A 13,881-nucleotide genomic window follows, 5' to 3' on the forward strand; every position below is an offset into this window, starting at 1 on the left:
CATGGCTCAGGCTGGTACAGTGCCAGTCTCCTGGGTCATAATGGTGGGTTATGTGGCAGCATTGGTCCTGCCCACAGAATGATAGAAGGTGTCACAGGTGGATCACCCACTTGTGGTGGCAGAGCCTCTGGGTGCAAGCAGCACGCCATAGGGCTACATTGCCGGCCACTTCTGATGGAAGCTTTCCTCTGGGCTTCTCCTATGGTGACGTGCGGGGCTGGAGGGAGAGGCAGGTAGAGTGACACCAGGTCGCAGCCGAGGGAGTGGCGGCCGGGAGGGCGGAGGGAGGGACCTGCCGCACTAAGTTTGCCACACAGCAGCCATATTGCAGTAAGGAGCACCCGGGGAGAGCAGGGCACCTCGGGCAGTGTCTGGCATTGGGGTGAGTCTCTGTGCTGCAACATTTCTCCCGTTTACCCTCAGTGAGGAGAATCCGGTGGCGGCAGGTGGCATCAGGATTACGGACCTTTAGTGCCAGCAGCCTCGGGCCAGTTCTCCTTATGCACTAGAGCTGGTGGGTGAAGCACCTGTTGTGGTGAGCCCACCAGTATGAGGAGCTCTCCCCCTGTGTGGAGGGTACTTTACCCCTGGGGAGATTAGACACCCTGTATGGAAAGTAGTCATGACCCTGTGTGGGGGGAGGTTGGCCCTGTGTGGGGGAGTATGACCCTGTATGGGGGGAGTATGACCCTGTGTGGGGGAGTATGACCCTGTGTGGAGCCTACTAACCCTGTGCGGAGGGTACTGACCCTGTGTGGAGGGTACTGACCCTGTGTGGAGGGTACTGACCCTGTGTGGAGGGTACTAACCCTGAGTAGGGAATACTACTGATCCTGTATGGACGTAATGCTCCATATGGAGTACTGACCCTCTGTGGGTTATTGACGCTCTGTGGGGATGGGCTGACCCTGTGTGGGGTAGTGTCCCTGTGTGAGGTACTGACACTGTGCGAGGAATGTTCACCCTCTGTGGAATACTAACCCTGTGTGGTGAGCACTGACCCTGTATGGAATGTACTGACCCTGTGCAAGGAATACTGAATCTCTGTGGAGTACTGACCCTGTGGTGGGTAGCACTGACCTTGTGGGCAGAACTGACCCTGTGTGAGGGGTACTGACCCTGTGTGGGGAGTACCGACCATGTGGTGGGTAGCACTGAACCTATGGTGGGTAGCACTGACCCTGTGTGAGGAGCACTGACCCTGTGTGAGGATTACTGACCCTCTGTGTGGGGAGTACTGACCCTCTGCGTGAGAAGTACTGACCCTGTGTGAGAAGTACTGACCCTGTGTGAGGAGTACTGACCCTCTGTGTGAGAAGTACTGACCCTTTATGAGGACTACTGACCCTGTGTGAGGAGTACTGACCCCCTGTGGGGTGCTGACCCTGTGTGAGGAATACTGACCCTGTGTGAGGAGTACTGACCCCCTGTGGGGTGCTGACCCTGTGTGAGGAATACTGACCCTGTGTGAGGAGTACTGACCCCCTGTGGGGTGCTGACCCTGTGTGAGGAGTACTGACCCTGTGTGAGGAGTACTGACCCCCTGTGGGGTGCTGACCCTGTGTGAGGAGTTCTGACCCTGTGTGAGGAGTACTGACCCCCTGTGGGGTGCTGACCCTGTGTGAGGAGTACTGACCCTGTGTGAGGAGTACTGACCCCCTGTGGGGTGCTGACCCTGTGTGAGGAGTACTGACCCTGTGTGAGGAGTACTGACCCCCTGTGGGGTGCTGACCCTGTGTGAGGAGTACTGACCCTGTGTGAGGAGTACTGACCCCCTGTGGGGTGCTGACCCTGTGTGAGGAGTACTGACCCTGTGTGAGGAGTACTGACCCCCTGTGGGGTGCTGACCCTGTGTGAGGAGTACTGACCCTGTGTGAGGAGCTCCTGCCGTTCCCTCTCCTCAATTACAACTTGGGTATGTTCCCCTGTATACTGGCTATGCATCTACACGCTGCACATGTATATTTATGTTAACATCCTTTTACCCAGATGGCGTAGTAGATTCCATTTCCATATATTGGTTTTGGATATATATTGGGTACTCTTAGTCTCTATATATATTGCATTGAGTTATATGAGGAGTGTTTTTCGTGTCTCCCTGCGGTCCATGGTGGCCATTGGTTGTTTTATCCCTCACTGTCAATTTCCTTTGTTATATTGATTATCTATTTAATAAAGTTTATACTTTTTCATTACATGGATTCGTCGCACCATTTTTCCGCATTGGTTGTTGTCTGGCATAGTGCATAACCCAGGTAGCACGTCCTCTGTGTGCGCAGAGCATGGCCAGCGTCTGAGCCCATTTTATACACTGCAGAGTTAGAAAGTGGCAGAACAAGTTACTTGTCAGACAGGTAGAGGTGGGGCTGCCGAGTGCCTCCATTACAGCCTGCTTCACTTCCACCGCAGAGCATTGCCTCACGCTGAACTCTGCCTAAATAAGGGGTCATTCACCTGGAAGCCACATTGTATTTGTGAGAGACCACTGCCAGTCAGTAAGGCAGAGTGCCCGCACATGGCATCCACCTAGGAGTTGTTATATACTGACATAATGGGGCGTTATTCCTTCCCACATTACCCCATAGCTAGTGCTGCTACTGTGGAAACATTTGGGTGTCTGACAACTGGAGAGTGGCGAAAGGGGGGATATTTTGGTATTGATACGAGGCAGGTTGGCACAATGTGACCTGGAGTTCTGCGTCCCCTATGTGCCAGGGTCCGCTGGGGGCGAATTAATAAGGAGCATGGTAAGATTCCTAAGTGCAGAGCGCGTCCTCATCACATGCTGAGTGGGTCAGCGGCCACCCGAGTATGCTCAGCATTATGGGTGTGGTGGAAGTGACCTTTTAAAGGTTGTAATTGGACTTTCTGCCGCTGGGTGAGGCACGCTCCTGCATAGTGACTTGTCTAACATATGATTCATAGACCTTACCGCAAAACCTTAAATGAGCTGCTTCTCATAATAGTCCTCACATCCTGTAAGGCTGGACTGCAGCGCGTGTCATAAAGACACTTCAGAATCTAAGTTTAGTCCCTTTTTTCTTTCTAGGTGAAATAGTGGTCCTGGAATCTAGATTTTTCTAATTGGCAAGACTTTGAGACAGAACCAACCATGCCAAAACCGGTAAGTGTGCAGGATGCCATCTAATTTCCTGTTTGTTTTCTTACATAACAGAATAGTATTAATTATGTTGTGTCATGTCGGACCCTTATACCGTATTAAAGGGGTTCTCCAAATCGTCAGCTGCTTCCATTGCTTGACTGTTAGGGCTACAGGGATTACATTGGTTGCATTGTAAATGAGAGAGGATCTCCGTGATCTGATATCCCTTAATTTTGTTCTATTTTCTAGTCCGTGCTCATTTCGGGTGGATATGGGATACTTAGGATTTCAGTGGTGCTTAGATCTGCCTCAAGCCACCGTTGTTCTGTGTAACAAATTGGTGCTGTCAAAAACCAATTAGGAAGATTAAAACAATTGGATCGTCATAAAATCAATTATTTGTATGGAATGATTTTTATGACACATGGAAGAATGGGGAAGTGAAGGAGACTTGTGATTGGCTGCGCTGGGCTCAGGTGCCACATTCACTTCCTCATTCTGTAGTGTCAGTGATGGACAGCTCTCTCTGACAGTGCATGTCTTCACCAGGATGACAGCACAGCAAGCTAATGAAGAAAGCTGGATTTACTATTACTTTATGCTGTATAAAACCTTTTTTGACTTGATATACATATGCTGTTTTTAATTCATTTACGTTACCCAGCTTGGAGTGACATTCTGTATTTGCAACATGCTCGGCCTGTAGGTCGGGAGGTATATATAGGCATCATTTCCCAACATATCCAATGTATGTCTCCTATATGTGCCACCCAACAGCCATAAATTAGCATACATTTTTGCAGTGACCCTTTTTTCCCGACTAGCTTCCTATACAGTAAAAAAAAAAGGTATATCAATGCAAGGTATTCCCTGTCCTTCCCTGGGTAAATGGGAGCTGCGATGATCAAAATTAGGCTATGGTCACACTAGCAGTATTTGTTCAGTATTTTACATCAGTATTTGTTATACAAAACCAGGAGTGGAACTAACAGAGGAAAAGTATAATAGAAACATATGCACCACTTCTGTATTTATCACCCACTCCTGGTTTTGGCTTACAAATACTGATGTAAAATACTGACCAAATACTGATAGTGTGACGGCAGCCTTAGTGTTTGGCTTGATTTTTCTCTAATGTATATAGCCACCTTACAGTGACACTGCAAGATAATTGTGATAAAATTACCTTGCCACGTAAACAGGCTAGTACCCTATGAGCAAGCAAAATGCTCATTCATCAGGTGAAATGATCTCTCTAGATCACATTTTCATCCATTACAAATGTATAGTGAAAAATTGCTGTTCACTTTTGATGATTTTTTCTTGTAGTCCTATTCGTATGTGCTCATAATGTTTCTTTAGAGGGCATCACCCACATACAATGAGTGCCGAGCTATAATTCATTTTCTCAACAATAGATGTAACTGGTGGCCTGAATGTTATCAGGATTTGCAAGCTCACACAATGCACCTGTCATCAAAATAAGAGTTACGATTGCCTGCTGACCAATGTAGAATTTGTGTTTGTGCACATAACGAAAGGCTTTTAGACAATGACACAGCCCTGCAATTACATTTGGTCACAAGACTTAGCAATAAAAAAGTCATGTTCCAGTACTGGCTCTGAATCTAGTAACAACAGAACAGAGAGTATTGTGCCAAGTGGTGGCCCAGTGTTGATGGCCACACTCTTAGCAGGACTTAATATTAAAGCATTATATATATATATATATATATATATATATATATATATATATATATATATATATATATATATATATATATTATATACACACTGCTCAAAAAAATTGAGGGAACACTTAAACAACAGAATATCACACCCAAGTAAATCAGCTGTTGTGCAAATGGAATGGACAACAAATGGAAATTATTGGCAATTATCAAGACACACTCAATAAAGGAGTGGTTCTGCAGGTGGGGACCACAGACCACATCTCAGTACCAATGCTTTCTGGCTGATGTTTTGGTCACTTTTGAATGTTCGTTGTGCTTTCACACTCTTGATAGCATGAGACGGACTCTACAACCCACACAAGTGGCTCAGGTAGTGCAGCTCATCCAGGATGGCACATCAATGCAATCTGTGGCAAGAAGGTTTGCTGTGTCTGTCATCTTAGTGTCCCGAGGCTGGAGGCGCTACCAGGAGACAGGCCAGTACACCAGGAGATATGGAGGGAGCCGTAGGAGGGCAACAGCCCAGCAGCAGGACTGCTACCTTAGCCTCTGTGCAAGGAGGAGCACTGCCAGAGCCCTGCAAAATGACCTCCAGCAGGCCACAAATGTGCATGTGTCTGCACAAACGGTTAGAATCCGACTCCATGATGATGGTCTGACTGCCCGACGTCCACAGATGGGGGTTGTGCTCAAAGCCCAACACCGTGCAGGATGCTTGGCATTTGGCACAGAACACCAGGATTGGCAAATTCGCCTCTAGTGCCCTGTGCGCTTCACAGATAAAAGCAGGTTCACACTGAGTACATGTGACAGACGTGACAGAGTCTGGAGACGCCATGGAGAGCGATCTGCTGCCTGCAATATCCTTCAGCAAGACCGATTTGGCAGTGGGTCAGTAATGGTGTGGGGTGGCATTTCTTTGGAGGGCCGCACAGTCCTCCATGTGCTCGCCAGAGGTAGCCTGACTGCCATTAGGTACCGAGATGAGATCCTCAGACCACTTGTGAGACCATATGCTGGTGCGGTTGACCCTGGGTTCCTCCTTATGCAGGACAATACCAGACCTCATGTGGCTGGAGTGTGTTAGCAGGACTGGCCCGCCCATTCCCCAGACCTGAATCCGATTGAACACATCTGGGACATCATGTCTCGCACTATCCACCAACATTGCACCACAGACTGTCCAGGAGTTGGTGGATGCTTTAGTCCAGGTCTGGGAGGAGATCCCTCAGGAGACCATCCGCTGCCTCATCAGGAGCATGCCCAGGCATTGAAGGGAGGTCATACAGGCACGTGGAGGCCATACACACTACTGAGCATCATTTCCTTGTCTTGAGGCATTTCCACTGAAGTTGGACCGGCCTGTAATTTGATTTTCCACTTTGATTTTGAGCATCATTCCAAATCCAGATCTCCATGGGATATTAATTTTGATTTACATTGATCATTTTTATGTTTTATTTCTCTCAACACATTCCACTATGTAATGAATAAAGATTTGGAACTGAAGTAATTCATTCAGTGATATCTAGGATGTGAGATTTTAGTGTTCCCTTTATTTTTTTGAGCAGTGTATATAACTCTCTATATCACTAATAATGAAACTACACTGGGCAGGGCTGTGAAGTACATGGGAACTGATCTGCAGCACCTGAGAGCGGCCACTACACATTTATGGTATCCCAACTCCGATCTTCCATCTGCTGCAGGACCTGCAAGCAACTGAACTATCATCAGCGTTGCCACTTTCTGGATTACCACTGATCTAATATGTCAAAAATATCTAAAAATGGGTTATCAATGTCAAAGTCCTGGACAACTGATTTAAGGATTTATTGAGGTATCACTTGTAAGCTTGATCGCATGAACGTTTGGTCCCGATCATTGCCCAGTGATTAAGGCCTGGGCCACTCTGCATCTTTTTGTAGTGCTGATTGATTTTAACTAATAAGTGACTGCTGCAGTCCACAACTCAATGTATTGCTTCCAGCAGTAGTTCAAACTGTTAAAACAACCTCAGTAATGATTGTACTAAACCCTCAGGGTGGTTGCAGCATTTAAAGATATTAAAAAAGCGCATAGAGACTTGCTCTAGCCTCCATCAGCATCCTTGAAAGAAATGTATTTACACTTTTAGAAAGACCATTTATTTTTCAAGTTCCGTCTTCCAGTTTTCTTTTTATCCTGAATGAATAGGTATGGCTCGGGGATCACAATTTGCCAAAATTCTTTCTTTTCATCTTGTTCCTTCTTTTCTTTTTTAAGGTATTTGTTTTGTGCCTATGTCTCGCTTGTAATGAATGAGTACGTACACCGTTCCGTGTATCATTTGTTGCTATGTTGATGCCTTTACCTCTTTTTAAGCGCAGTTGTCTTTTTACAAAGTTAGCGGAGAGGACAGCAACGGGGGAATAAGAAATCTAGAAATGCATTTTCTGGTGAGACCAAAGAAGATATATAGAAACTCTCAAAAGCTAGCAGGTCGCTTTCTGTAGAAATGAGAGAGCCTGCCTTTTCTAATGTCGGATTTTCCAGATTACATCCTAACAAAACAGCTTACTGCTAACAAAGGGATACATGTTTTGATCTTAGGAGAGACAGTTGTTAATAGGATTAAGCGTGGTTGCTAGGAGCTTGACAGAATACAGTCAAACCCGCATTGTCATGTCTGATCAGAAGTAGTGATGACTGAACATGCTCAGATAAGGTGTTATCTGAGCATGCTCAGGTGCTAACCTAGTGTGTTCGGCATGCTCAAATAATATGTTCGAGTCCCCGCGGCTGCATGTCTCGCGGCTGTTAGACAGCCACAACTCATGCTGGGGATTGCCTAACAAACACTTGTTTTGGATGTAAAACACACACGAGACATGCAGCCGTGGGGACTTGAACATATTATTCAAGCACGCCGAACACACTAGGTTAGCACACAAGCGTACTTGGATAATACCTTATTCGAGCATGTTCGCTCATCACCAATCTGCAGAACATAGAAGTCTAATTATTGCACTGGGTTGAGGCTGGTATATTTACTTTAAAACTTAATAATTTGCAGATAGAGCTGAAGGCAGGGAACTGTTCAAAAAGAATCATACTGCCATTGAGCTATGGATTTCAAAGTAAGCACACCGGTCTCATCAGGTTTATGAGATCTCTTTAATAATATATGACTTTTGTATTGTGAAGTCTGGTGACTTACCCGCTTTAAGTACAACAGTCTATTAGAAAATGCGAGCACTCACCATCCGCTAAAATCCACTTCTTTATTACGACATGTAGTCAAAAGGCAGGACAAATCAGGGAACAAAGGTGATTCCACAAGACGACGGCCGTTTCGCGCTGCCGCGCTTCCACGGATCACTCGTTATTCTAATCTTTAATAATTGCATTCTTGATTCAAACTTTTTTATCCTTTTTTTTTTTTAAGGCCAGGCAATGAAATCTTTCATAGAAATAAATAGATAACAGCCTTAAAAGTCAGATGTAAAACAAAAAATTTCTAGTCACATGGGATACCTGGCCTGTGGGATATGTCAAGCCCTTCCTTAGTCATAGATGTAACAGCAAATACAGGTAGTCCTCGACTTACGTCGTTGATCCGTTCTTACACGGCGTCGTATACCAAATTTCGATGTAAGTCAGACCATACATTCATACAGTACTGTACCATAATAACAGTACAGTACTGCAAACACTTAGCCTATCCAAACACCTATCCTAACACAGTACCCTACATAATTAGGGTGTTATGGCGTGCAGGAGACTCGTTTTCCTTGTGTAACCGGGTACAGTGTACAGTACTGGACTCTATTGCATGTAGTTCGACTTACGACGCAAACCGTGTAAGTCGGAACGAGGCTTTGTATAAAGCGTTGTAACCACGAAACGATGTAACTCGAGACCGTTGTAACCCGAGGACTAACTGTATGGCCAAAGTTTATTTGGTGTAACGACCGCTAATAATGGCTCATGTATAGTACATATAATAATTGCCTTACCACAAATAGTGTTCTTTCAGTGTGTAAAAATATCCGCATTCAATCATAATAAGGAAGGTATGATGTTACCCACTCGTGTACCTGTACAGATATAACAGACAGGAGGCAGAAGGAAGCAAGTGTGGCCCATCATTAAGGGTCACAATAGTAAATATAGGAATCATTTAAAAAATTAACAATGGTGAAACCAGCAAAATGTAAATGGCATTTGGATTGAAACATGTTATATAGTTGTTTATTGCACCCCATGTAAAAGATCTAAACAAACAAGAGAAGGTTTAGCAGCAAATACAAGAAAAGTCTGTATGTGGTGTGACGATGTGCTGGTCAGTGTGTGTCTGTACCGAAATGCTTAATTGCTTAAAAATAACCGAGACTGACATTTTTTTGTCTGTTTGAAGACAAAGTACTATTTTCATGTAAGTATGTAAATAAGCACAATATTATGAACTAGGTCTAATAAGTCCTTTTTTTGGGGGGGGGGGGGGGGTAGCCACTGATTGCTGCTAATCATTAATTGTGTTGCTCTTAGTTTTCGTAACGTTCATGTCATTTACTTTCTACCGGGACTGTACTCTCGTACAAGAGAGAATTAGGTTCTCCTACACAGGAAATAATTGCTGATCTTCTGGACATAATTCTGTAAGTATGGTACTTCAGTTAATGATATAACATGATAACTAATGATTATCCAAAGTATGATACTCTCACCCAGTAACAGAAGAGATATATAGATGAATATAAATTACAATAAGTTTATTAATCAAAATTTTAAACAATTAAATCAAAATAAGTTTATAATAGGAAATGCCTCCGAAAAGTGACACACAGTACACCTGGCATAAAATGCGAAGTGATCCAATAGGTACATAGCATAATGTCAAGCTAATAGATGAAATCATTCCAAATCCATCATCTACTAGTAAAGTATTGTGATTCCCTTTCTAAGACACCTGCCATGACCCTAGATCACCCTCCACAGTCGTGCTCAAAGACGTCCCCCGGAAAGAAAATGCGCCTTGGGGTGAAGGGACGCAACGCCCGGTATTTCTTTGCTCTGGTGACCATCGCAGTATTAAGTATTTATGCCAGCTTGTATAGGTTTTACACTTAGGGTACAGCCGGGGAGCGTGATCGAGGGTCCTGGCAGGTGTCTTAGAAAGGGAGTCCTAGTACTTTTCTAGTAGACACTGGATTTAGAATGATTTCATCTATTCATTTGACACTAATCTATGTACCTATCGGATCACTTTATATTTTATGCACGCCGTATTATGTGTCCCTTTTCTGAGGCATTCCATAGTATAGCCTTATTAATATTCATTTTTTTTTTATAATAAACTTATTGTATTTTATATTCTTTTATGGATCTCCTCTGTTCCGAGAAGAGATCCATAAATTGAAAGTATCCATATGAGCATATCACACCTTGGAAAATGGGTTGTTATATAATTCATTGAATTGCCATGCTTTGACACGCATTCGGACATTTTTGGTTAATAATTCTGAAAGTGTAGACTCCATAAAGAAGGACTCAATTTTGAGAGAATCATTGCTCAGCTATTAGGTCCCCTTGAGTTTGTATACTGTGATTTACTGGCCATGATAAACCAACATGGAACTCTAGTGCCCAAGGTTTAGCTGCAGCGTTATTCTAGTTTTCGTTTCACTTTTCTCTGTAAATGGCAAACTTCACAGTGATCCAGGCAATTAGGAAGATAATGTCCTTGTAAAACCTAGATTGCAATGGAATAGAAGCTCTGAGGATAATCCAGTGATACAGTGATTATTAACAGAACCCAACACATCGGTGAGTGATGACATCGGTATTTCATCACCGAGGTCCCATAAATACCTTCCATATCTTTCCAAACATCACTGTCTTATCAGGTGTTGTAGTAATGGACAGGATTCCAAGACGGCGCTTGTTGCTTGGTAGCAAATCAGTTTCTGATTCATTAACTAATAGAGGGGAAGAATGACGCAGATAAACATGAAAGTGACTACTTTTATAGATTGTACTTGGTGCATGATTCAGTGGGAGTATCGGGATGTGTCCAGCTATGTGTATTGTACTGCATTGATCACACGCCCTAGGTACACAGGAACCAAGTTACCGAAGAATGTGAGGGCAATGTTCAGGGAATGCCAATGGTAAAGTTAATCATAGACTATTTCTGATTGCGGTATGTGTGTATGTAACTATGAGCACATAACATATATTGCTGCAGACTGTAGGAGCCTTTTAGACCATATGTAGAAACCAATATATTACTAGGAATCACAAAGAAATATGTGAAGTAATGACCAATGGTCAGTAACCTATACATTTGTTTAGACTTGACAAAGCCCCTAATAGGCTGCATTTCCAAAATTATGCTCATCGTCTTTATATAGTATTGCAATATTGTTATATTTAGTAGTGCATTGTCGTACTGTGTGAATGTCCAAGCTTCCTGTCATCATGTCAACCTACATCCGGATAGCTAGAGGGGCATAAAGAGAATTGAAAAACTCCAAATCTCTGCTAAAAGAGCACATTTATTCTGATCTCAACTTTTGATCGAATGGATCGATATTTACATGAAACAATTTGACAAATTTTTTTTTTTTTTCGGCCTGGACCATTTATGTAAAGGTTATTCATATTCCTCTCCATAGAGGTGCCTTTGCATGACTTGTGGTATTAAACATGTTTGGTGGTTGTTTAATAGCCTGATTATACGAGCTGAATGCATTTCCCATGCACACAGAATGATCAGTAGTAGTGCATTGTTCTCGGCAGCACGTCTTGCTTACACAGGATGATGTGCTGCCCAAGAACGATTTAAGATAATACATATATAATTTTGGCATTCTCTATTACATACATATATCTATATATTTTAGGCAGGTGTGGGAAAAAGTTCTACAAAGTGAGAAAGCTTTTAAAAATAGAAATTAAAAAAAGTTTATTTTTATCAATTAACAAAAAGAGATCTAGATCAAATGAATATTTGGTGTGACCACTCTTTCTTCAAAACAGCATCAAAACATCACTTCTTCTAGGTACACTTGCACACAGGTTTTGAAGGAACTCATCAGGGAGGTTTTTCACAATATCTTGATATCTTGGAGAACCAACCACAGATCTTGTAGGCAAATTCTTTAATCTCTTCATGTAACAACAGAAAGTCTCAATAATATTGAGGTCACACCTCTGTGTGACTGTATTATCACTTCCGGACTCCTTATTCATCTTTATGCGAAGATTGAAGTTAATTGTTATTTTTTTTATCAATTATCAAAATGATTAACTAACTAAATGTAAAGTGAATGAACAAAATAGAAATCTAAATTACGGTAAATCAATATTTGGTGTGACCATCCTTTGCCTTCAAAACAACATGAAAACATCAGTTCTTCTGTATACTGTGTTTGGCGTTGCCCTGCTACAGAACAAATTTAGAGCAAATCAGACAGGCATGGTATTGCATGTACCTGCCCGTATTTCTCAGCACTGAGGCCACCAAGAAATGATCAACCTTGAGGACCGTAAACGCAGGCCAAGTAAACTGCAGCATATAAAAGAGACATAATGCTTATTTCCTCAAAATCTTCAAAAATCAGAAGATGTTCAGCAGTACCATCAGCTCAGAACTGGCAACCAGTGAGACTCTGCTACACCCATCTACTGTTCAGAGAAGTCTGGCCAGACTTGTTCTTCATGGAAGAATTGGGGCCTAAAACCATACCTTCGTATGTGGAAACAAGGCCAAATGTCTCAACTAGACGCAAAACCATAGGAGCGAGGTGCAGAAAAATGGCATTAGGTGCTCTGGACTGATCAGTGAAAATGTTAAATATTTGTCTATAACAGAATGTAGTATGTTTCTGAGTGGTACACTAAAGAGTGTCTGCAGGCAGCAGTGAATCATGGTGGAGGACCCTTGCAAGTTTTGGTCTGTATTTCAGCAAATGGGGTAGGGGGTTTGGTCAAGATTAATGATGTCCTTAATACCGAGAAATACAGGCAAATACTTATCAATAATACAATACTATCAGGGAGGCGTCTGATTGCCTCCAAATTTATTCTGCAGCAGGACAGTAACCCCAACTATACAGTCAACGATAATAAGAACTTTCTTGATTGGAAAAAGGTTGCAGATTTATCAAAACTATCTAAAAGACAAACAGTCCAAACACAGCACGGTTTTGATTGTACCAGACCTGTGTAAGAAATTAAAGTTGAGCTTTGATTGTGTTTTTATGGACAGCAAAGGCAGTTTTTCTTTTAGGCAGTTTTGATAATTGAGGCCACGAGGAGTCCTGGAAGTGATGACCTAGTTCCCACAGAGCCTTGATGTCAACATCATCAAGTCTCTCTGGAATTACATGAAAGGACAGAAAAATTTGCAAAAGCCCTCCTCCACATAAGATCTGAGGTTGGATCTCCTAGATGTTTGGAACAACCTCCCTGCTGAATTCCTACAAAAACTGTGTACAAGTGTACCTAGAAGAACTGATGCTATTTTGAAGGTTAGGGTTCATTTCCATTTGCGAGAAACACGTCCGTGTCTCGCATGTGAAAACAAAGCTCTGGCGCCAGCTCTTTGGAGCGGAGCGTGCAGCTCCATGTGTTGCTATGCAGCCGCACGCTGCGCTCTGGAGTGCCGGCGCCAGAGCTTGGTTTTCACATGCGAGACACGGACGTGTTTCTTTCAAATGGAGAAGAGCCCTAAAGGTTCATCACACCAAATAGTGATTTGATGTAGATTTATCTGTAGTTCATTCACTTTGTAATTTTTTTACTTGATTATTTTGTTAATTCATAAAAATGAGGCTTCATCACACAGGAAGTGGGGAAATACACAATTGCAGTTAGCTGGTGTAGTTATGGAACATTAGTGAATTTTTAATGCAAGCATATTAGAGATTAGTTTTGATTGCAGCACTAATTAGATTGGGATATAGATAAAAATGTCTGATCGTCGGACCACCCTTTTAACTTCTATTTTTGACACAATTCTTCCCATACCTACCTAATACTTTTGCACCCATATTTACATATGTATATAAGAATGCCAGAATGATACGTGAATTATGT

At 42.9% G+C, this 13,881-nt stretch overlaps 1 protein-coding gene across 1 annotated transcript in view; it reads left to right on the top strand.

Moving 5' to 3' along the window:
- The first annotated feature begins 285 nt into the window (after positions 1 to 285).
- EZR (ezrin) overlaps positions 286 to 13,881 on the top strand; it is a 92,084-nt gene continuing 78,488 nt past the window's right edge. The window contains exons 1-2 of the mRNA XM_077289228.1: positions 286 to 382; positions 3,050 to 3,124. Of these exons, the coding sequence (XP_077145343.1) occupies positions 3,113 to 3,124 (12 nt within the window). The 5' untranslated portion in view covers positions 286 to 382; positions 3,050 to 3,112. The remainder of the gene's footprint in view (positions 383 to 3,049; positions 3,125 to 13,881) is intronic.

This window comes from Ranitomeya variabilis, chromosome 2 (genome assembly GCF_051348905.1).
Source record: "Ranitomeya variabilis isolate aRanVar5 chromosome 2, aRanVar5.hap1, whole genome shotgun sequence".
Taxonomy (NCBI): domain Eukaryota; kingdom Metazoa; phylum Chordata; class Amphibia; order Anura; family Dendrobatidae; genus Ranitomeya; species Ranitomeya variabilis.